This window comes from Tachypleus tridentatus, chromosome 9 (genome assembly GCF_004210375.1).
Source record: "Tachypleus tridentatus isolate NWPU-2018 chromosome 9, ASM421037v1, whole genome shotgun sequence".
Lineage (NCBI taxonomy): Eukaryota > Metazoa > Arthropoda > Merostomata > Xiphosura > Limulidae > Tachypleus > Tachypleus tridentatus.
In genome coordinates this window covers 26,825,116-26,851,877 of record NC_134833.1, presented here as the reverse complement: position 1 = coordinate 26,851,877, position 26,762 = coordinate 26,825,116, and the positions used below count along the sequence as shown (strand labels likewise).

Sequence of the window (26,762 nt, the reverse complement as noted above, 5' to 3'; positions counted from 1 at the left end):
ATCTTTTCAATTGTATCCCCAGTCATATCAACCAGTTTACGTTCCTCTTTTAAACATGGAACTTTGAATTAAATTAAAGGAAGAACGTATAACATGAAAATTAAAGTTTTGTTTAGGGATAAAATAACTAGGATGATTTAAAACATTTCTAGTTAAAACAAACTACATTTTCTGGGTTTATCTGTGACTTTTCATCATGTATTTTTCGCCATTGATCCTTCGTCTTCTCAGATTTTTGTTCTCTATCGTCTGAAACATGTACTTTCAATCTCCCTACAGATATACCCTTCATATTTTTAACCATGTATCTGATAATTCTCGACATTTTTAGCTTAAATTGCATTTATCGAATTTGAATTCCCCCCTCAGCTTCACATTCCCCACCCTCCAACTATAAAGGGTCTGGATCTGACAATAGGGTCAAAGTTCACATACAAATATGACGCTGAAGATTCAACCATTCGCATTGAGAACGGACTAAACGAGCATGGCTCGATAATGGTCAATCCATCGCTTTCAAAGTTCACTAAAAGTATGACACTCAAAGGCCAGTTATCACGTTTTAAAACTGACTTAGAAATGTGACATTGAGAAGTCAACAAGGCTTTACAAGGATCAGCCCATCATTTTCAGAGTTTACGTAAAAGCTAAAAAAGTAGAGAAAAAAAAACCTCGCACAAAATTAGCTTATGTAAAGTGGCAGCAGGGTAAGTAGCAGTTTATTTTGAAAGCTTAACTGCATCTGTTTTCTTGGAACGCAAGATAACATTCTCATTGGGAAACTGTTAGCTTACGGACACTCTGTATATCTCTCGTGGCTTAAGTTGTGCCTGATGTATCAGTAATCAATGCCTGAATCATGAGGTGTAGTGCCAGAACTCCGAAGTTATGACTGAAGTTTAGCATGAAAGTAAACTTTATTAAGCATTCTGTACTTAGTTACTCTTAAGTTTAATATGAAAGTAAACTTTATTAAGCATTGTGTACTTAGTCACTTTTAAGTTTAGCATCAAAGTAAACTTTATTGTGCATTGTTTGACTAAGTCACTTCTAAGTTTAGCTTCAAAGTAAACTTTATTAAGCATTGTTTGACTAAGTCACTTTTAAAGTTTAACATGAAAGTAAACTTTATTAAGCATTGTTTAACTTGGTCACATTTAAGACTAACACGAAAGTAAACTTTATTAAGTATTGTTTAACTTAGTTACTTTCGGATTAAGTATAAAAGAAAACTTCATTAATTATAGTTTTATTTTAATACTATAAAATTTAGTAAATTTCTCAAGTGTTACTTAGCTTAGACATTTGCAGGTTTAGTGTAAAATAAACTTTACTAAATTTTGTTTAACTCTATCACTTCCACATTTAATGTAATATAAACTTCACTAAGCATTGTTTTACTTCGTCACTTCCAGGTTTAGTGTAAAATAAACTTTATTAAATATTGTTTAACTCGGTCACTTTCAGGTTTCGTAAGAAAGTAAACTTCTTTAAATATTGTTTAGGTTGTTCACGACCAGTTTAATATAATTGTTAAATATATTTCAAACATTTGGCCCCCTATAACTATAAAGTAACCGACAGTTAATTTAAATTTGAACTAGAATATAAACTTTGTATTGAAGTTTTGAAATTTTTGCTGTTTAATGATATTTACTATCCACAAATGTGATCAAATTTTATAAAAATAATAATAATAATAAAACTAGTAAAATACCTTTTTTAACACTAATTGAGAGAGCACAATTTGTATGAACTTTATTGATGTACTAAAGAATTAAAATAGAAACTATGTTTCATATCTATAATAAAGTAAAGTGATGGTACACATTTTCAACTGTGACGTAAAGCAATCGTTTTTATCAATCAGCAAGAACGTACATCACATACTTGATGAAATATTGTTTGTTTGTTTGTTTTAAATTAATTCCTTTTATTATTTTGTATTTTTCGTGCAACAAATTAAGATATAGTATTAATATAATTTGAGCTTTGGTGGTAGAACATGGAATCACAGAACTATCAAGAATTAGGCTCTCGACAGTTCAATAATATTTTATTTTAAATATTATCCTTTGTGACTATCGAAAATCGAACGTAGTAGGACTTATATCACAGTTAGTGAAATCCAAGAACTGGGAAGAAGATATTAATACTTCACAAAGTGATCTTCTGGAACACTGCTGCTGCGATCCATTTCGAATTGATCAACAACTGGTATCCTTATTGGTCGCTTATCATTGTGTCCACGTACCCTGCACCTGAAAATTACAGCCAAAAGAACCAGCACGAAAAGAAAAAGTGTAACTCCGCCCCCGGCAGCGACATACAATAAAGGAAACCGTTGGCAATGCTCAGCTGCCTCATCATATCCTGACGGACAATGTTTCGTCCCGTCACACCATAGGTCAGGACTGATACAGGCATTTATCTTTGGGCACCTGAACAAGCAGTTTATTTTTTTTAAAGACTGTCCAGTGTTTCTTTTCAGTAAGGGTTTGGTCACCTCGTCCCATTCCATCCTCACTGTTTGGGGTGTCTTAATCAGAGCCTCAATGATGATATGATTTGATGGTCTGTTGTCTTCTTGATGTGATAAATGAGACCTGACAAGGTCTGCGTTATACCAAGATGCTGAGAACACTTTAAATCTAGGAGCACTGTCGTTAACACAGATGGTAAGATCTGCCGAGATACTGTCCTCTGAGTAAGCCTTCAGGACATTACTAAAAGAACATTTCTCTGATCCATTGGTTCCCCGAAAAGTTAGATAAAAATGTTTACCCACGGGTGTCGTTAAGGTCCATCTACACCGAAAATGGCCGTGTTTTCCAACATCCATTTATACACAATAAACGTTAACTTTCCTTTAGAACCTTGTTTCTCCTTTAAAACTTGATCACATATGGGAAACGATAAAATTCGTAGTTCGCTTCAAAATTAAAATGGTGATAATCTTGGTGGGAATACATGCCCCTGACAGCAAAAATCACTGTCACGTTATCACTGAGAGACACCAGTTCAAGTGGCTGATGAACTAATGATAGCAAACTTATATTACAAAAACAGCCTATCGGTAGCTCTGTTCCCTGCCAGTTTTCAACAACTCGTACGAAGGACATTAGTCCATTATGTGTCTGGGAGAATTCACAAGTTCTTTTATGGGAATACCTATCTATTAGGTTTCTACACGATGGTGATAAAGCTGTAGGGTTCGAAAGGCAAGTTTAACTCTGTCTGAGTCCGTTCCTTGAAGGTTGTACCGACAAGAGACTTCGCTCCGACCACCCCTTCCAAAATACAACACATTTCGCGGAGAAAATATCGTGCCGTGGCCCGAGCTTTGACTAGTTAGAATCCGATCGCAAAGCGAGGGCGTAACAGCTGTACCGGGCTGACGTGTGTCTATGAATTCAAACCTGGCCAGAAAGAGAGGTTGGACACTTGGAATTACGGTTGTCTTTGGATAATATATTTTCAGCACTAACTCCGGACCCTTGGAAAAGTAGCTTTCTTCTGGTAGACGGCATGGACGATGAGGGGTAAAATTAGGGCTATCTGCTGCACGAGAGCACAGTCGTGGGGAGCTTTTCTCGCAGTAAGTGTGATTATTCTCAATGGAGATGTTATCAGTGGCTCCAAGATAATATGAGCCTAAAATCTCCATACGTCCAGTATCGCAATGCTCTGTACGTGACCAGGGATGCTTGTCCTCTACCATATATGACATAAAATACACCCACACACGATCAGTTGGGATTCTCCCCCTCAGGGTGTAAGTGCACGTAGTTGGTGATGGTAAAGTATGTTGGGGATTTTTTATAATACCTTCAGCGTTCTTGGTCCCGTCAATGAGAAATTTACAGTTATTACCCGAGACCCGCCAAAAGGGCTTCTTAACAAATTGTACTCGAGCTTCAATTTCTAACCTAGAATCGTGCAGACGTTGATAGGGGGCGCTTATCAATTGTATCAAAACGTTGGATTGACTAGAAATAACTAGGGGAAGTGGTCCCGAACCACAAAACTCTGTCAGCAAAGTCGCATCCTGTGTCGGGCCGTCAAATATGCGTACTTTGTCTTGAGAGCAATCGGTGGTCAGTGAGCTACTGGAGACTGCACCGAGACCTGAGTGACCATTATCAATCGAAATTTTGTATTCATTGTCCTGTTTTAACACTATCTGTGCGTGAAAACCTTTTGGAATATATTCCTGTTTAATCAGATAGTGACAAGTGAAGTTTGGTAAAAATATACCAGGATAATTAGGAGATCTTATAATGCAGACTCGGTTTATACAGTCCTGATATTCTAGATTACAGAAAGAGTTTGGTATTAATCTTCCAAAGTCAACCTTGATATCATCGTTTTTAACACCAAAATTTGTTCTCCGTGTGATAAATCGATACGTAAGAAAGACGTTAAAAGACTGAAACCGCCACGATACCCGTCGTGGCATAAATATAACCACCGTAACATTATTTCCACTGGAAAAGTAGTTGACGCTTTTTCCTACCATTTGGCCACAGAAATATCCAAACTGAGGTACACTTCTTGCAGTGAGGTTAAACAACTTTGGCAACATTCCGTTAGTCTGTTTCAATGCTGAGACAAGCTGATTGAGCCCACGTGTTTGCTGGTGGTTAATGTCTCTTTCTGGACTCTTATAATCCAGAACTTGAAGATGACCTCCGTAACATGTGTGACTGGAACTACTGGAAGAAAATAAAATAAAATAATTAACAATACAGCCAAGTGCTTATTAATCATTATTTCATTATAACATAAAATAAAAACATCAGTATTTCATAAAAATAGAACACTAAATTGATTGGCATGAATTTTCTGTAACGGTCGCGTTCTGAGTCAACTGGATGTCGGAATGCAACAACGTACATCTTAAGTCCAGAGTCACAAACACAGATTTGAAAAGGATTCACTATAATTGATTTTCCAAACATTTCATGCTTGATTTGAAATCTTTGCAACACTTTACACTTGTTGAAACTTTCTTCAAACAACGTAATCAAACTGCCTTTTAATATGCAAGTCACGTAATAGACGCTAAGAAAACAATTCATGAAATACATTTAAGAGTGGGATTACTTATTCAGAGGGCGCAACCTGTCACAAAGTATTTTCACCGCTTTACATCGATTAATTTGTTTTATCAGCTGGATACTCTCGTTGTCAGCGATATTCTTCGATCTTAATCCCAACAGTATCTAATGAGATTTAGCAGATTTAGAAGATTTAATTTAGTTCTAAGATTTATCAGGCTTAGAAGATTTAAGTTAGTCCTAAGATTTATCAGGCTTAGACAATGTAACTTAATCCTAAGATTTATCAGGCTTAGATGATGTAAGTTAGCCCTAAGTCCAAAATAATCTTTAACATAAAATACGTAACAATAAAAAAAGGTTAAATAACGAAAGTATACATATTACACATTTTAACTACTACGTTCTCTGAACGTATTACTAAATAAATAATAAAGTATAACTGGAATACATAAACGTTAATAGTGGATTAACCATGGAAGCCAACATCGCATCAAGTTTCCTTTAAACAGACTTCAAAACTAGTCGATCCTACACAAAAAAGCTCCTACTCTAACCCTCGCTATCAAGCCTAATCATAATTAATCAACTTTTACCCATTATTGAAGATGAAAGTTTAAAATTTGGTTCTGGTTTGTTTTTTAACTTTGCGCAAAGCTACACGAGGACTATCTGCACTAGCCGTTCCTAATTTAGCAGTACAAGACTAGAGAAAAGACAGCTAGTTATCACCACCCACCGCCATTTCTTGGGTTACTCTTTTACCACCGAATAGTCTGATTGACCATTACATTATAATGCCCTCACGACTGAAAGGACAAGCATGTAACGGTCAGTCCCATTATTCGTTGGAAAAAGAGTAGACCAAGAATTGACAGTGGGTGATGATGACTAGCTGCTTTCCCTCTAGTCTTAAACTGCTAAATTAGGGACAGCTAACGCACATAGCCCTCGTGTAGCTTTGCGCGAAGTTTAAAAGCAAACCAGAACCAAACTAAAAGAGTAACGTAACGTGGTTGTTCTTAACTTCTTCAAGCAGAAAAATTAATGTTCCTCAGCTTTAACTGTCCTTTAGAATGGTCAACACGGTAAGCAAATAGTGGTTATAAAAATATTTTCAGCCGCGGCACAACGGCTCTAAATTTGGTTTTGTTTTATTTTTTAAGTACAAACTTTTAGCTTATAGCTTCGTCATCTCTTGACCGATCTGAGATCTAATTACAGTTTTGTACTCATATTAATTGATGTATTTAAATGTAGATTAATTTAACTAATCTTGCCTTGAAGAATGAAGTGCCGCGGCTACTGAAGGTTCTTTCTCGTTTTTGAATAGTATTCTGAAAAGATCAGATATCTATACTATTGTACTTTGTTATTTTTTTTATAATAACGAATGAAAATTTTTAACAGAAAAGCCTTACGCTGCGTTTTCAAAAGTCGGTAGATTTGTAACGTGTGTGTGTTTTTCTTATAGCAAAGCCACATTAAACTATCTGCTGAGTCCACCGACTCAGACCCCTGATTTTAACGTTGTAAATCCGAAGACTTACCGCTGTACCAGCGGGAGACGAAAATTTGTAATGGTTTTAATATTGTCATTCGAACGAGATTTATTCTCTACCACAGATATTTTCTTAGATACGACGATACATGTATGTAGGAGCATCACGTAAAGTTGCATGTTTGTAGGTATTAGGGTTTTACGACATTAAAAATAGACATTATTTTTTCTTCGTAACAAGATGTACTATACGCTGCCACTTTATTTTTATTTTATTGGTCGATGCTCTAACAAATGATGATAGTACTTCAATATGTTTGAAAATTGTTCATAATTAGACGACGGAAATTACGAACTTGTAAATCATAAACACTAATTTTTTATACGATCTAAATACTAAAATGAGTTTTGGTTTTCTTTAATAAGATAACTCATTATACACCACAAGTGCTTTTAGAGTGTGAATAAAGACTTACACCTGTGATGAAATATGGTGTCTATAGAACGATTTGGATACTTACACCTGTGACGAAATATGGTGTCCATAGAACGATTTGGATACTTACACCTGTGACGAAATATGGTGTCCATAGAACGATTTGGATACTTACACCTGTGATGAAATATGGTGTCCATAGAACGATTTGGATACTTACACCTGTGATGAAATATGGTGTCCATAGAACGATTTGGATACTTACACCTGTGATGAAATATGGTGTCCATAGAACGATTTGGATACTTACACCTGTGATGAAATATGGTGTCCATAGAACGATTTGGATACTTACACCTGTGATGAAATATGGTGTCCATAGAACGATTTGGATACTTACACCTGTGATGAAATATGGTGTCAATAGAACGATTTGGATACTTACACCTGTGATGAAATATGGTGTCAAAAGAACGATTTGGATACTTACACCTGTGACGAAATATGGTGTCCATAGAACGATTTGGATACTTACACCTGTGACGAAATATGGTGTCCATAGAACGATTTGGATACTTACACCTGTGATGAAATATGGTGTCCATAGAACGATTTGGATACTTACACCTGTGATGAAATATGGTGTCCATAGAACGATTTGGATACTTACACCTGTGATGAAATATGGTGTCAAAAGAACGATTTGGATACTTACACCTGTGATGAAATATGGTGTCAAAAGAACGATTTGGATACTTACACCTGTGACGAAATATGGTGTCCATAGAACGATTTGGATACTTACACCTGTGATGAAATATGGTGTCAAAAGAACGATTTGGATACTTACACCTGTGATGAAATATGGTGTCAAAAGAACGATTTGGATACTTACACCTGTGATGAAATATGGTGTCAAAAGAACGATTTGGATACTTACACCTGTGACGAAATATGGTGTCCATAGAACGATTTGGATACTTACACCTGTGATGAAATATGGTGTCTATAGAACGATTTGGATACTTACACCTGTGATGAAATATGGTGTCTATAGAACGATTTGGATACAAACACGTCGCTTGTTGAAATTCAAGAAACAAAAGTCCAGTTGTTCGTGTTTTCAGATCCAGTTTTATGTCATCTTGTTTAAAACATCATTAATAATTAGACTCCGACAAGCAAAGGACCACCCAGTGAACAAGTGGTAAGTCTGAAGGCTTATTACACTAACAACTGAGTTTCGATACCCGTGATGAGCACAGTACAGATACCCCTTTTGTAGTACGCATTGCGTTTAAAAGCAATCGAACAAAGTAAAGGACGCAAACATTTTTATTGTCATTATAAAACTAGAGTCCCCCGCTGTGACAGCGATAATTTTCGGATTTACAAGACTAACCATCCGTTCGGTTGCAGATAGCCCACTGTGGCTTTCCTATAAGGAAAACACAAACACAGTATAAAACTAGAATAAATGAATAGTGAGATATGACGAGACAAATACCCGAAGGTTCAAGAACTTTTAATGTAAAACGATAAAAAAAAAACCATAACCCAAGTGCCTCGAAAGGTGGATCTCTCTCTCTACCAATTTTTCGAAAGTTCTCGGGTTATAGGGTTTTATCACTTTGTATTAAGATTTCTTTAATCTGACATCATGAGATTAAAGTATAAAAAAACTCCTTTAAAACGTGTATTCGATTTTTTATCGGTAAGTCTGCTGCAAAGTTTCATTAAGATATTAAACATCATCGTGTTAACATATTCATTCAAAATACAGGATGCTGTCTACCTAAAAATTACCTTACTGAAACAAGTAGTTTGAGTTATCTTCAATGGCCCGCTATGACCAGGTGATTAAGGCGCTTGACTTCTAATATGAGGGTCGCGGGTTCGAATCCTCATTACGCCAAACATGCTCGCCCTTCCAGCCGTGGGGGCGTATAATGTGACGGTCAATCCCACTATTCGTTGGTAAAAGAGTAGCCCAAGAGTTGGCGGTGAGTGGTGATGACTAGCTGCCTTTCCTCTAGTCTCACACTGCTAAACTAGGGACGGCTAGCGCAGATAGCCCTCATGTAGCTTCTAGCGAAATTCAAAACAAGCCAATCCAATATTTCAAGCGTTGTTCTAATGATAAAAAATATATAAGGCTTAGTTATAATTAATTGAGGTTCCCAGCGCTATTTTTTTTTCTTAATTGTAGAATGGGGAATGAGACACATAATAGATCGAAATGTGGAATAACTTTGAAATTAGATCAATGGACTACATTAGCTTGATGGATCCAACAGCATTTCAGGTGGGCCCAACTACCCTGTCTTCCCTGTAGCGCCACCAGTAGAGTTTAAAATATTCTAATAATTAAATTTATCGTCAAACTTCATTTAATAACAAATGTCGTATTGTTAGTGAATTAACTGCAAGATTTCCTCAATATTAAAACAATCTCTAATTTTGGTAACAAAACTGACATACAGAATCCTTTGTCTTCTTACCGGAACAGCAACTTAAATACACAACGAATTAAACAGTCTCTGATTCAGATTTGCTTACCAAGGCTACACGTGCTTCATGAAGCAGCTACTCTAAACCAATTGCCACTTTTATAACACGCCCACTGTTGTATTGGTTTGTTTTGAATTTCGCGCAAAGTTACACGAGGACTATCTGCACTAGCCGTTCCTCATTTAACAGTGTAAAATTAGAGGGAAGGCAGCTAGTCATTACCACCCGACGCCAATGAATAGTGGCGTTGACCGTCACATTATAACGCCCTCACAGCGGAAAGAGCGAGCATGTTTGGTTTGAGGGGGGATTCGAACCCACGAGCCTCGGATTATAAGTCGAGTGTCTAAACCACCTGACCATGCCGGGTCCCCACTATTGTAAGTGTGGAGCATTTTTATTAACACATCTTCTCGAAAAACTCATAAAATAGTGTATAAATTAAAGAACTGTTGATATTTTCTAGTATTAATTAAAGTTACTAACATGTTGATTATGGAGCATTTTCTACCGCTAATAAAAAGTGTTAACATTAGAGCATTTTGTAATATACTAATAAAAGGTTCTAACATATAAATTATTGAGCATTTTCTACCGCTAATGAAAAATACTAACACGTTTAATACTGAGGATTTCTCACCACTATTAAAAATTGCTAAAATATTGATTATTGAGCATTTTCTACCGCTAATAAAAAATACTAACACGTTTAATACTGAGGATTTCTCACCACTATTAAAAATTGTTAAAATATTGATTATTGAGCATTTTCTACCGCTAATAAAAAATACTAACACGTTTAATACTGAGAATTTCTCACCACTATTAAAAATTGCTAAAATATTGATTATTGAGCATTTTCTACCGCTAATAAAAAATACTAACACGTTTAATATTGATCATTTCTCACCACTATTAAAAATTGCTAAAATATTGATTATTGAGCATTTTCTACCGCTAATAAAAAATACTAACACGTTTAATACTGAGGATTTCTAACCACTATTAAAAATTGTTAAAATATTGATTATTGAGCATTTTCTACCGCTAATAAAAAATACTAACACGTTTAACACTGAGGATTTCTTACCACTATTAAAAATTGCTAAAATATTGATTATTGAGCATTTTATACCGCTAATGAAAAATACTAACACGTTTAATATTGAGTATTTCTCACCACTTTTAAAAATTGCTAAAATATTGATTATTGAGCATTTTCTACCGCTAATAAAAAATACTAACACATTTAATACTGAGGATTTCTCACCACTATTAAAAATTGCTAAAATATTGATTATTGAGCATTATCTACCGCTAATGAAAAATACTAACACGTTTAATACTGAGGATTTCTCACCACTATTAAAAATTGCTAAAATATTGATTATTGAGCATTTTCTACCGCTAATGAAAATTAAGATGTTGATTATTGAGCTTTCTCTATATCATTGAGCTTGTGAGAAGTTACAAAATGTCTTCAGTGCTTCTTCCATTTTTTAGTGTTTTCAAAATATCACACATTTTCAATAATCACGAAATACACTAAATACAATATTTTATTTACAAAACTTCTAACAAAAAATACAAATTTCGGTTGCTGTTTTTGTCGTTATGTTTTAAATTTATAATGAAATTAATCATAATTCATCATTTATTATCAGTTTCTAATAATAATATTTTAAACTCGTGTTTTATTTATAAAAAACAAGCAAAATATACATACGTTACTATACTGAACGAAAACCGTTACGTCTTTGAATAATTTAACATTAATCACGAAAACACAATAGATAAGAACTAGGTACACATAAAAGCATAATGATTGCTTAATATCCAGATACAAAACGAAAAATTATGTCTCTATTTTAATCAATGTCATTAATCCTTCGTGACAGTATTTGAAAACCCATCTTAAAATCATGTTGAAAAGACACAATATAAATCATATAACACAATGAAGCACTGCTTGTTAACCAGTCTTCAGATAAAGAATATCCACAAATGAAAAACGAAACAGAATAAACATCGCGTTTCCTTTATAAAATTGTTATTGGCAACTGAAACGTTTTGTGAAGTAGACAAAAGTCTGATACAGTTGGAACGAAACAGAAAAGGACAGAAATACTGCTTTTAAGGTTGTTTCACCTGGGTAGACTCGTGTCTACTTAAATTCATCATTTTTTACATGTCCAAGTAATGCTTACGAGAGTATCTAGTACAACAGAACGAATTAAAAATACACAATCTGTAATATTTTTAAGTGTTCTCGTGTCTGCATGTTTTTTTCTTCCAAAGTAGGTAGGTTTGTAAGTTAAAATAACATTTATAAAGCAAAACACGTTAATTCTTATATGTTGGCGTTTTTCCTTGTATTAGTACCATGAACGCAGAAGTCAAAATCTTTTAAAACATTTCAATAAACTTGGTCTCCTCCATAAAAAAAAAATTACAAATCAAACCTCGAAGCTTAAGCCTACTAGCTGATATGTTTCTTTGGTGAGAAATGGTTAGACTTATATAGAAGGATTACCTTCCTTTTTCAAGCGATCCGACGTTGAAGGAAAGAACCTGGAGTTCCACGTGGTCGCCATATTGAGAACCATCAGCGACAAAGCTGACGATACAGAGGAAGGGAATCTGACGATGGAAAGGCCCAGTGATGTGGAGCTTGTACTTCACGTTAGCTTCCCCATTGAAGGTTCTGTTGCATGCTACTGACAAATAAATTCAGTGTTAAGAACATCTCTCATACAAAACAAGTCACACAGTCACTCTCTGAATACCTTTCTAAATGTTATTCATCTCTTGGAATAAACGTCATCACATCTAAGTGCATCATCATATCTAAGTGCACTACTTAAAATAGCATGTACATGATCTCAAGGAAAACAGAAAGAATATTCTGGTTAGAGAGTGCACTTAAAACAACTACAACCAAACTACCGTAGAATAACACACAGCGTTTAATCATCCTACCACTCTTAAACCTAAGATTGAAATAGAGATTTACGGTTTTACAGTACGTGAAGGTTACAATTTAACAAGTTGTTTAAATTGTACAATAATTAACATATTTTTTGTTCATCTGATATAATATAAGGCAGTCCATCAAAATGTTATTAGTTTGTTTGTTTGTTTTAAATTTCGCGCAAAGCAACTCAAAGGCTATCTGCACTAGCCCTCCCTAATTTAGCAGAGTAAGACTAGAGCTAGTCATCACCATCCACCGTCTTTGTACTTAATTTCAAACAAACAAACATTTTATATATATATATATAACTATGATCTGACAAATTAAACTAATAAGTTGACTTATTTCATAGTACGGTTTAAACACTAACGTAAAATTTTAAAAAGACGTCAAAAATAAAATAGTACTGAAAATATTTGTTGAAATTATTTGATTACAGAATCTTGTTTAATGCTAAGCACAAAGCAACGCAATAGGTTTGTTTGCCTGTTTTTGAATTTTGCGCAAAGCTACACGAGAATTATCCGAGTTAGTGGTCCCTGGTGTAGCAGTGAAAGACTAGAGAAAGACAGCTAGTCATCACCACCCACCGCCAACTCTTGGGCTACTCTTTTACCAACGAATAGTAGGATTGACCGTCACATCATAACGCCCCTACGGCTGAAAGGGCGAGCATGTTTGGTGCGACGGGGATTCGAACCCGCGACCCTCAGATTATGAGTCGAATGCCTTAACCCATCTGGCCATATGTTATTAGTTGTGTAGATTTCGTTAGTAAGTTTGTTTGCATTCCAGCTCGTGAATTAAAGTAGAAAATTGCAAAGTCGTTTTTCTATAAATTGGTAATACTTTACTGGAAGACGCTATAGACTTAATATTATATAAACTGTTGACACTAAATACTATCATATCCTAATCTAAGCGTACCGAGAGTGGTCTACCTACTGGTTAGCGTGTCAGGCAACAGGTCGCAACATCCAAGGTTCGAGCCCGAGATATGTCACTCAACACGCTTCGCGCTTTCATCTGTGGGCGACTTTCAAAATTTACCCTCATGCACGCTGTTTTGTAAAGACGAACCGTGTAAGCGGAGAGTTCTGTTGACTAGTTGTTCTCGATATTGCATTAGGCACTTCTATACTTGACCTCCAGGGACCTCTAACGCAACAGTTTAGCTCAACTGTCACATAGAATGAAAATACTAGATACCTAACTAAATTACTGTAGTCGTTTCTAGTTTGAAAATGTATCTTGCAACTCATGAATTTTATAGTACCCGATCAATGTGGCATTCGTGTTTATACATTTATCCTATGAACGGGAACTTCGTTTGAGGTTTTTCTCTTTCTTTAATAACATTTTGTGCCAAGCTGATCAATAAATCCCATACTTTCCAAGCATACATAATTAATTTAATGAATTATTAATACTGATGTTCATCCTTGTTAGGATATCGTTCATTTATAGCTACTTTACCCTGAAACAACAGATAAACGTGAGATGTACTAGAATAACTAAAATTAAAGATACTGTTAAACCTACTGAAGGATTTTTAATTCAATCTAGAAAAACGTCGTCTTTTGTTTTTCAAAAGACTTTTCCAACTTTATGTGACGGCGTCACTGAAATTGCATTTAACACGTCCGACATTTTCTATGAAGATCACTAATTTGTTTCATGTTTTATACCATCACCAAAACTCATGACTGACATAATACACTTATGACATCCATTCTTAATTAATTGAATTAAATATCGAACTTGTATATTTCTTTACAACACTGTTTCGTTACAGTCTTGTTCTTTTATTGTTTCTTTGTCTTCCCAACTATTGACAGAAAACAATATAAAGTAACTTAATTTAGAACAATATCATCAACTACAAATCGAACAAGAAAATTGTAGAAAGTTAGTATGAAAGGTCACAGTGTAAACTTTTAGTAACAAAACTCGCACCATGAGAGGTAGCACACTGCAGTTTTGAGCAATGTAAACTTTTAGTAACAAAACTCGCACCATGAGAGGTAGGAGACTGTAGTTTCTAGCAATGTAAACTTTTAGTAACAAAACTCACACCATGAGTGGTAGCACACTGCAGTTTTGAGGAGTGTAAACTTTTAGTAACAAAAATCACACCATAAGTGGTAGCACACTGCAGTTTTGAGAAGTGTAAACTTTTAGTAACAAAAATCACACCATTACTGGCAGAAGACTGTAGTTCTGTATCTGAAGAACGTCCGCTGTTAGTCATCAAAACCGCAACATGAACAATTTAGGGACAATAGTTTTTAGTAATGTCGGCTCCAAGTTTTGGATAATGGCAGATTTAGTAACAAAACCCGCATCACGACTAGCTTTAACGTGCAGCTATGAACGATGTCAGCTCTTGTGAGCTGGTGATGTTGAACACCACATAACACAGACGTAACATACCTAGGTAGGATATGAACGATGTCAGCTCTTGTGAACTGGTGGTGATGAACACCACATAACATAGACGTAACATAACTAGGTAGGATATGAACGATGTCAGCTCTTGTGAGCTGGTGAAGACGTAACATAACTAGGTAGGATATGAACGATGTCAGCTCTTGTGAACTGGTGAAGACGTAACATAACTAGGTAGGATATGAACGATGTCAGCTCTTGTGAGCTGGTGAAGACGTAACATAAGTAGGTAGGATATGAACGATGTCAGCTCTTGTGAGCTGGTGAAGACGTAACATAACTAGGTAGGATATGAACGATGTCAGCTCTTGTGAACTGGTGATGATGAACACCACATAACACAGACGTAACATAACTAGGTAGGATATGAACGATGTCAGCTCTTGTGAACTGGTGATGATGAACACCACATAACACAGACGTAACATAACTAGGTAGGATATGAACGATGTCAGCTCTTGTGAGCTGGTGAAGACGTAACATAACTAGGTAGGAAGCTGTAATTACGGCTAATGTGACACTACATGAGCTTTAAACACTGTAAGACGAACTTTCATTTCTAAACTGATGTAAACTTTCTCAAGAAGTGTTTATAACGTGTTTGTCTTGAAGCTCATACGAGTTTTTAGCGTTTGCATTGCTATCCGCCATCATTTTGTTATTTCTCAGGAATCAACCCGGCGTGGCCAAGTAGTCAGGGCGCTCGACTCGGAATCTGAGAGTTGCGGGCACGAATCTCCATCACACCAAACATGCTCGTCCTTTCAGCCATGTGGGCATTATAATATTACACAATCTCGCTATTCGTTGGTAAAACGAGTAGCCCAAGAGTTGGCGGTGGGTGATGATGACTAGTTGCTTTCCCTCTTGTCTTACACTGCTAAATTAGGGACGGCTATCGCAAATAGCCCTCGAGTAGCTTTGTGCGAAATCCAAAAACAAACAAACTTACTGATAGGGCAAAAGAATATCTATACATGTATACAAGTACTGGACATTGCCCTGAAAAGGATCGGAGTAATTCAGCCCACTCTGACCCACAAAGCAGTAACTAACACCATCAAACACTGCATGACCACATAAGTAAAGGAGGAAGAGGTCAAAGAGCACCTGACCCTCCAGGGTACATATGATACCCAAGCCCCGAGAGAGATTTTCATCTCACTCAAGTTGTCACTTTTCCTTTTTTGATATCTAAGATATTTTATACGGAAAGGGACATCAATGGTCAAAATTAAGAAACTTCTAAAACCTGAACCAGCGAAGATGTATCCACTAAAAGACTTGATAATCAAAACAGAACTTTAGTATAGGTATATGTATATTAGTGGTTCCAATCTGAGCAGATAAAATACAGGTTTCATCCGGGAAAGATTTCAAGGGATAAATAAGTCTTTGGTTAAAATAGTGGACAAGCTAACAGACAAAAAACTTTTTATTACAAGGCCTAAGGTGCTTACTTAAACTTTCTGGTTTTGTTTAAAAAGAACTCGAAACCAAGATGTAATTTAAAAAAAAAAAAAAAAGCTTTTTATACTGGTGTTTTCTTAGATGTTAACATAATTACTAGTATTATTAGACTACCAGAAAGTGTTTTATATCTCATTTGAATAAAATATAATTATATATAAAACCATCTTCTTTCTGTTATTATGCTCTTCGTTTGGTTAATTTTTAAGTACAAAGCTGCTATCTCTGCTGAATGTATTACACTTCGAATTGATGGCGTTACGAAAAATTAGACGATGTAAGAGGTAGTAAATATAGACTGTGTATAAAAGAATTACAGTAAATTGGCAAAGAAACTTTAAATATTATTCATTATAAAGTTCCATAAAACATAAAAACTTCTTTACTACCTCATTGAAAGGTCCGGAATATGAGAGCAAAATGTTAAAAAATACAACTAAGACTAGTGAATGTGCATTATGGTTAATTCTGTAATATTAATTCTCTTTCATAGAATAACATCCACTAATCTCTCTTCTGTATCACAAAAAATGCTTTCCTGGATATATCGTTGCAGGTCTTACATATCCGATGTTTACATCCACGTTCCAACAGCACAAAAACCGATACAAAGGGCCGTGTTACGATGGTTGTTCCATTAACGTCGAACTTACTAATGGGTTTCTATTAAGCCTGATGAAAGATATAACAGCACCCTCGCGGCGCTAGTTAGGGATATATTTGAGTATTACAATATAAAAGAAGTTACTGTCGATTCTCTTACATCTATATAGTTGTATATAGACTTTGAAGAAAAAGAAACTACAAGTAATTTCATTTACAATAACCTTAGAAAGTACAACTCTCTTTAGAGCTCCATCTTCAATGAAATTACATCTTTAAAAGTAATAAAAGTAGAGATTAAAAGGAGTTTAACAAAGAACACGTTTGTGTAATACATATGAATTTTATGTTATTAAAATAAAATGTTCTTATTTACCCGTAAATATTCTGTTACGCATGCTCAAGTATGACAAGAAACTTCTCAATTTTGTACTGAAACTTTGTTTCATACTAACTAGTAATGTTTAATGGCATAGTTTTTTACATTTATCTGAATGAAGAAGAAATTGTTTTATTCTGTGTTCAGCCAAAAATCTTACTTGTATGTTTATTAGGGAAACTTTTACCCATTCTTTTAACTTAAATCAGTTATTTTCTTACGTATTTCCTATTCTACAAACTATAAAGTCAGTTTTCGTGTTACATTTATATTTTCTGTTAACTAAAACAGATCTGTCGACTTGTTTTCCTGTTCTTTTATTACGTATTTCCTGTTCTACGAATTGATGTTGTTGGTTGTTGTTGTTTAAATTAAGCACAAAACTACTCAATCTGTGTTCTGCCCACCACTGGTATCGAAACCCGGTTTTTAGCGTTGTAGGTCCGCAGACATACCGCTGAGCCACCTGGGGGGGCTTCTACAAATTGAAGTAAATTATGTTACATCGTTCCTGTTCTGTAAATTCGTTGATTACGTTTTTCTTTCCTGTTCTATCAATTAAAGTAAATTCTTGTTATTATAAAGTTCCTGTTCTATTATATAACATTAACCTTTCAAAAGAATATTGATTACAGTTGTAGTATCAACATTCGGTCTCGCACAGCTTTATCATTAATATTTTGTTTAGGTGAACAAAATCGTCTTGTGATGAAGAAAATTACACCCTTTAATAATATACTTGACAGCATGAGATAAAATAGTACCTTATCCAGAATTTCCACTGCTAAAATATGTCACCACTTCGCAATAATTTATTTAAATTCAATTATTCCATCACTTACACAGATTAAAGAAAAACAAAGCTTTCTGTTGATGACGTGAGACTCGTTCTAACTGGTGTGATTATTAAATGCCTCCTGTTCAGTTATCTGAATTAAAAAGAGATGTAAAATATAATATACCTGAAGCTAAGAACTAGAACAATATCCTAGATGTCTGAAAACAGTTCCTTTAAAACAAATCACACAATAAAAAACTAATAACTACACTACAAAACTCGAAACAAGGATTATGTTACAATATCCTTTAGCTGTCAATAACAAACACTTTCTAAAATACAATACACTCATTATTATTAGAAGGAACTTACAGCTTTCTGTAAATACTAGAATAAATACTCAGTACTCAAGCTTAATTACTAGCATACATATATTTCATTACCAAGACCTAATTACTAAAACACTTTCTTAAGATTTAATTACTGCACTACATGCTTCAGTACCAAAATCTAATTATCAGAAGATATACCTCGGTACTAAAGGTATTATTATTAAAAAGCCAGTACGAAGGTTTAATTGTTGAAATACATAAGTCGTACAAAGAGTATAATTATTAATATACACACTTCCACAGAAAGGTAATTGTTTGAATACATATATTAATACAAAAGTCTCATAACCGAGAAGCCTTGTTAATTCAAACGTACTGATAGCAGAATAATTTGTTAGTATCAACGATATATCCGAATATTAGAAATAGACACTGTGAATACATACGTGTTGTAAATCAGTACATGTAAAAATGCAAATTAGTAAACAAAAATCAACTCGTCAGTAAATAAACAAGTTTCATGATAAAAGTGTCATTGTATCGTCTGCCCATTAGCATCCTTTTCCTCAAGTCAGTGATTTACTACCAGACAACAAAATATGTCAAACAGACAACAAATCGTCTTCCAAATACTCAAAGTCTGGTTTGGATTTTTTTTTTATCTTTCAAAACTTCTCAGCGGCTTTAGACAAATAACACACTAGGTCATCACCTTCACATGGGTCATTATTTTGTTCGTCAAGGTTAGACTAACTGATGGGTCATCTTCGATGGCAAATTTAACGTCACTATACTCTAAATGAAGAGACACGAAAGAAGTGATGTCTTCATGTGACAACTCTTACAAGCTGACTAGGTATTGTTGTTATGTAGAAAATTACGCGTGGTGGTTGTTGAAAGAGATAAAAGAAAGTGTTACAGGTCAAACCACCAAGTTAACTAGATATATGTACTACTGTCGACATTATGTTTTGGGCAATTCACACTTCTACATGTGTAGTTTAATGTCAAGATTTAATCACTAAATATACACCTCGGTACTAAAGGTATTATTATTATTCAAATGCCAGAAGAAGGGTATTGCCTGAAACGTTGTATCGACAATAGTATATATATATATATATAGTTGACTTCTTGGTGGTTTGACCTACAACACTATTCTTCTACTATTATTACTACTCGATATTAAGATATGAACTCCATAATCAACCTCATTAGTAACTTTTGACACCTCAACAGTTTTTTTCCGTTAAGTCTACGACAACATTTTGATCTGCTTAAAGCAGTTTTTGATAGTCTCCATAGTAGCATAGGACCAAGTTAAGCCTCTCGGACACTTACTTACTTGTATTGCTTTCTTATATAAATAAATACCATTTTCTAATGATGTTGATATTTCTACACGCTTTCGTTTTGGGACATTGGGATTTGGCATGACTGTAGAATGAAGACATTTGATGACATCTCGATATATTTTATAATTTATACATAAATAAAAGTTGTTCTCAAAAAACTGTAGCAACTACTAGAATCGAAGAGTGAGCTAGTACTCGCTATGGAAGGAGGCCTGACATGGCAAGATGGTGAGGACGCTTGACAAGAAATCTGAGAGTCGCGAGTTAGAATTACCATCCCACCAAACACGCTCGCCCTTTCAACCGTGGGTGCGTTATAATGTGATGATCAATCCCACTATTCGTTGGTGAAAGAGTAGCCTAAAAGTTTGCGGTGGGTTGTGATGTCTAGATGCCTTCCCTCTATTCTTTCACTGCTAAATTAGGGATGACTAGAGCAGATAGTCCTCGTGTAGTTTTGCACGAAATTTAAAACAGATCAAACTAAACTACAGAGGAATGACACAGAAGCTTAAAGCAATAAAAAAATTGTCTGGATTTGAATTTCTCTGCAGGTCACCATAAGCTAGGCATGGAAATCTACCTGCCATAGTCACTCTGTCTCCGATGTATAAGCCGCTTTTCAGCTATCCAGAGCGTCAAAAGTCGAAAACTAGTGAATGACCAAAACCAAGATTTCTTATTTTTGTTCATCATCTTCATTCAACAGGCCTAGTGTCTACCTAGTTCTAGCAGTAACTGTTATTTTATTATCATTTGGTAGAGCAAAACAGTCTGCATGACCTTCAACTAGTTATTTTATTATTATCCTATGCAAAATTTATAACGTTCTACAAAACACTGTATCACCTAATAACTCAAGTACGCCATCTTATAAAAATAAACAAACAGTTACAAGTAAAAGAAATTACTGCTAAATAAAAAAGCTATGTAGAGCTGGCCACTGAACTTGAAAAAATGAACCAAACAAGAGAGAGATGTAGCATACATATCACTCAAGAAGTAATATAGCATATTCCATGGTATTAGAAGCGGTGTGACAAATTCTACGCTATCAAGAAGTAGTTTGCATCATAATAGATTCTAGGTATCAATAAGCATGATGACAAATTCTACTGTTTCAAGAATCGCTATGGTAAATTTGAAATAACCAACAAGTACTGTGGTGAATTTTAGAACATTAATAAGTAAACTGGCAAATTCTACGATATTAAATAATGTTATTAGATTGTGTAGCACAAAAGAACCATGATAGCCTTCATTGATGATAAAATAATGTTTTACGTTATTAAAGAATACATAAGTTAATTCCGATTTTGAAGCCTCATCAAGTAATTAGTTTTCATGTCGCCACGACTGGTCATATTCTATTTGACGGCCGTGCATCTATCTTGACAACGGTCTTGCAACGCATTTTTCATTTCAAAAGGCACTGTCCAAATGCTGTAATGTCCAAAGCACAACCTCTTCTCTGGGTGGCTTTTAATAATCTATGTAGTGTTTAAGAACGCCAAATTGCCATATGGAATAGCAAAAATACCGTCATATTATCCACCTCCTGAAGTACACCAGTGTTGGATTGTTATGCTATGGAAGCAATTAATAACATGCGACTTATTAGCTCTTCCAGACGTAGATTCTTCTTGATTATGTTGCATTCTGTTGGCTTGGATATATTAAGGAATTTTATCATTGACCATTGTGTTTGAATGTGAATTCTCACTTTTTACAAAACTTTGCTTACCATAGCAAAAATATGACTTGCTGTAGGTCTCTTTTTGGATGGTATTGGTACCCCAGACTGATCAATATTCTTTTGTTTTCAAACGCCATTAAGAAAAGAGAATATTTCCATCTTGCTATTATACCCTTCCCAAAAGCGAGCAGTTTTCGGTGACATCACACTACCTACGAAACGCCAAACAATATCAAAATGTACTTCTCATATATTCAATCCCAACGCAACTTTATATCGGCTGTGGTTGTCATGGAACTTGTTGATTTGTGTATTTAATATCGTTTAATCTACCGCATTTAACCGTTTACTGCAGTAATTTATAATGTTACTAAAAATCTTCTCAGACAATAAGGCATTTTAATCGTTTAATGTAACCTACTCAACCATTTACTGTGGTAATTTCTAGGTACTAAACACTTTACGGCATACTGCACAGTAATAGGTAACACATATTACAGGTCGTTAACTAATTTATATATATATATATTTCGAACAGTTTTAATTATGTTTCAGAAACCTGAGAATGAATTGGTTTGAGTGCATGAGTTTTTGTTTCAATGATATTGTAGGATTAAAGATGATGAAAACCAAACTACGTGAGTTTTGCAACACAATATCCCATGATCTGAAGATAGACGTTACTGTTTCCTTTGTGAAACTTGTAACGGATTTTCCATTATATATTTATTTTAATATCAATGTTTGTTTTAGTTAAATATATATTTAGAAATGCACGTAACTTATATGGTTAAATGTGTATTGCGAAAGTTCCGCCTGTTCCCTAAATTTGTAGAAGATTTTCGAGAGTAAGAATCAACATTGTATACATGTGTACATAAATACCAGTAGTGTTGGGCAGACTGAATTTTCGAGAATATCGCCTAAAGATTATAAATCGACGCGCTAAGAGACAGTTTCAATATTGTCCATTTGCTACAGTCAGTATGCTGTGAACATCGGAAGCTATACTTATAATAAACCCTCATTAATTGAAAACTACAGATATTTACCAGGAACGTTTATAGATTTCGAACATTACAAATCATTTAGCTTCAGTGAATTAACTTCTGACTTCAGTATTTCTACGAGGACATTAGATATTGTCGTCAGTGCAGTGAAAACCTTACGTATGCTTCAAGCTAGCTAGCTTCTCCGTCAAGTGGATTTAACATATGGATTGGTTTGTTTTGAATTTCGTGCAAAGCTACACGAAGGCTATCTGCGCTAGCCGTCCCTAATTTAGCAGCGTAAGACTAGAAGGAAGGCAGCTAGTCATCACCATCCACCGCCAACTCTTGGGCTACTCTTTTACTAACGAATAGTGGGATTGGCCGAACTATATAACGCCCCCACGGATGCAACGACAAGCATGTTTGATGAGATAAAGATTAGAACCTGCAACCCTTGGATTACGAACCGAGTGCCTTAGCCACTTACCCATGCTGGGCCCTTTTACATGTGTATCAACAAAGGATTACTTCGCTTCTCGTGAATCGTCCACAAAATATTCAGTTCGAGACGGAATATGAGACTTAGTATTGTTTGTAAAACTTACAAATATAAACTCTATTTATAATAACTGTTATTATAAGTTGTACTGTTTATATAGTAAAATATATTTGTGTTAAGAAAGAAAACTGTGTGTATCAATCTTGTTGGCAAGTATCATAAACTTGATAATATCGACATTCGATTAACTTCTAAATTAACATTAAAATTTCTGGCTATTCGAAATTGTAATACGTTAATATACGCAACGTAATAAATCGGAGACTCGTTCGAGACAAATTATGATACGTTACAAACAAATAACATAAAACCGATTATCTTCCTATTCTTTCTACCACTTCCTTCAAATAAGAATGAAATAGTTTCGCATTATTTCATCCCAGTAATTTCTAACAATATTCCTTAAAGAGAAGGTTTATATCAGAACGTAACATCTTCCTTTCGCTATATGATTCAGGGGTAAGTAAAAGTGCAGTGTTTGTCTTTTTCTGTGGTTGTCATTATACTTGCATTTAAAAGTTAGTATTATATAAATGAAGAGAAAAAACTTGTAAACTTATCCCTAGCGGATAGGTACGACACTATTTACATTACATAATAATAAAGCTGTACCGATTATCTTTTTTGGCCAGAATACAGTATCGTTTCATCAGTTTTCCTGTCCTCTTAACAATATAATGTTCTAGTTTCACGATAAAAATAGACTAGCAATTTGTAACATATCTCAAATATTGTTTTATATAAAATAAGAACTAACGAGTCTCTGTTCTTACTGCATACTTTTCTAACTTTGAAATTACTCATAAAAACATCATGTTTTCTTTTTTCAGGAGTTCGAAACCAAGAAATTATCTTTGCGCGAAACAACTACTGTAAAAATTATACCTAGTATCGATGGTTGTATAATTACACAGAATTTCTTTAAGCATAGTATCTTACAAGTATAACTGTAAACATTTAAGTTGTGGTTTTTACCATAGCACAGCATTTCTTTAGGCCTAGTACCAATAACTGACAGCAACTATAATATAACAGTAAATACTTCTTTATAGTTTAATTCGTTTTCTATATGTTATGTTTACAACATAAACTGTATTATCTTAAGTAAGAGACTCCCAGTGTTCAGACATCTCAGCCATCATTATTTCAAATATGCTGGTCAGATGGAGGGCATTTCCTCAATTGCTCCTTCACATATGCGACTACTCTTAACCTAAAGGCGAGAAAAGTTGTTGCTTTTACAGCTAACCCACAGCTAACAAAACAGAGAAAATTAAGCTTTGGACCTACCTTTAAGCCCTTCAGCTTGATTCCTATTCTGAACACCTGGTGGCTTGAAAACTAAGATATTTCACAACTGTTTACTATTGGCTATCAGTACGATTCGCATGCGCTTTGAAATAGAAACTACACGAGTACTCAGCAGGACTCATACCTCTGCCACGCAGAGTCGATCATATTCAGCCTTCAAAAAATACGAAAATGTATGCGCTATGTCATTCGTTATCAACGGAAAAGGACAATTTTTGATAGGTCAATGAGCAATAATATTCTACATACGTCCACCAAGTTTCATCAAAATCCAATCATTTTTGACTGAGTTAAAAAGCACAAATAGTGCAAAAAATCGATTCCGCATGTTAACAGATAATTTTTTTTTTCGTGATCTCGCTGTTATTTTGACCTACAAACTAATCACTTTTAAGTTGAGTTATACTCCAAATGTATACCAATGTTCATCCAAATCCATTCAGCCCTTTTCGAGAAATTTTGCTGACAAACACAGAAACATGCGTGAAAACCTAACCTCCGACCGTCTTCGGTGGTAGAAGTAATTAAAAACCTATAAATGTCATGTTAATTTTAAATGAACCTGGCGAAACATTATGGTTTGTGTACAAGATTGTTTATCTGAAGGTTTGAAGTTCGAGCCACATCATGACGCTGAACAGGCTCCCTATGAGACATGGGAGAAAACTATTCAATCAATGGGCAGCAGAAGTAAGACACAGTTGCGTGTCCTTTAAGTAACAAAGACATTACATGTTTAGAAACTGATGTAGTATGGTTTTATTTTCTTGTTGTTGTTTTGACGTATATTGTTTTATTTTAACTGATAGAGACATTACATGTCAAAATAGTGATGTGTTAAAGTACTACAACGTGTTATTTTAGCTAAAAGCGGCATATATGTTGAAATAATGACGCACGAAGTGGTATTTTAACTAAAAAAATTCGTTTGTTAAAACAGTGCAATGCCCTATATTAATCTACAGGGGCGTATTAACATAGTTCGGGGTAATCTTTCAACTGACAGAAGCATCATACGTTCAAATAATGATGTACCAGAGTAATGACAGGAAGTTTATATTGAAACTGGCTCAAACCATACGAATACTAACAGATACCATATAAAAGGCTGTTCAGACCATTAGAATACATATGGTGCATCATATGAAAGACTGTGCAAACTATTACAATACTGATAGTATACCACACGAAATATTATTCAGGCCAATAGAATACTGATGGTATGCCACGTGAAAATTTAATAGCACAATATAATACTGATACTATACCACAAGAAAATTGAACACACCAATAGAATACTGATGGTATACCACGTGAAAATGGAATAGACCAATAGAATACTGATAGTACACCAAAACAAAGTTGAATAGGCTAATAGAATACTGATAGTATACCACATGAAAATTGAATAGGCCAATAGAATACTGATAGTATACCGCATGAAAATTGAATAGACCGATAGAATACTGATAGTATGCCACAAGAAAATTGAATAGAACAAGAGAATACTGATAGTATACCACAAGAAAATTGAATAGACCAAGAGAATACTGATAGTATACCAAAAGAAAGTTAAATAGGCCAATAGAATACTGATAGTATACCACATGAAAATTGAATAGACCAATAGAATATTGATGGTATACCACATGAGAATTGAATAGATCAATACAATACTGATAGTATACCACAAGAAAATTGAATAGACCAATACAATACTGATAGTATACCACAAGAAAGTTAAATAGGCCAATAGAATACTGATAGTATACCACATGAAAATTTAATAGGCCAATAGAATACTGATAGTATACCACATGAAAAGTGAATAGGCCAATATAATACTGATGGTATACCACAAGAAAATTGAATAAACCAATAGAATACTGATGGTATACCACATGAAAATTGAATAGACCAAGAGAATACTGATAGTATACCAAAAGAAAGTTAAATAGGCCAATAGAATACTGATAGTATACCACATGAAAATTGAATAGACCAATAGAATATTGATGGTATACCACATGAGAATTGAATAGATCAATACAATACTGATAGTATACCACAAGAAAATTGAATAGACCAATACAATACTGATAGTATACCACAAGAAAGTTAAATAGGCCAATAGAATACTGATAGTATACCACATGAAAATTTAATAGGCCAATAGAATACTGATAGTATACCACATGAAAAGTGAATAGGCCAATATAATACTGATGGTATACCACAAGAAAATTGAATAAACCAATAGAATACTGATGGTATACCACATGAAAATTTAATAGGCCAATAGAATACTGATAGTATATCACATGAAAATTGAATAGACCAATAGAATACTGATAGTA

The 26,762-nt window shown here is 34.5% G+C and overlaps 1 protein-coding gene across 2 annotated transcripts in view; it reads right to left on the bottom strand.

The window, feature by feature from the left end:
• Positions 1-1,838: 1,838 nt before the first annotated feature.
• LOC143224910 (uncharacterized) overlaps positions 1,839-26,762 on the bottom strand; it is a 55,048-nt gene continuing 30,124 nt past the window's right edge. The window contains exons 3-4 of one of the 2 annotated variants that reach the window (XM_076453375.1): positions 12,042-12,225; positions 1,839-4,715 (exon numbers count right to left, since the gene is read on the bottom strand). In XM_076453375.1, the coding sequence (XP_076309490.1) occupies positions 3,179-4,715; positions 12,042-12,225 (1,721 nt within the window). In that variant the 3' untranslated portion in view covers positions 1,839-3,178. The remainder of the gene's footprint in view (positions 4,716-12,041; positions 12,226-26,762) is intronic. The other variant, XM_076453376.1, reaches the window with a different exon arrangement.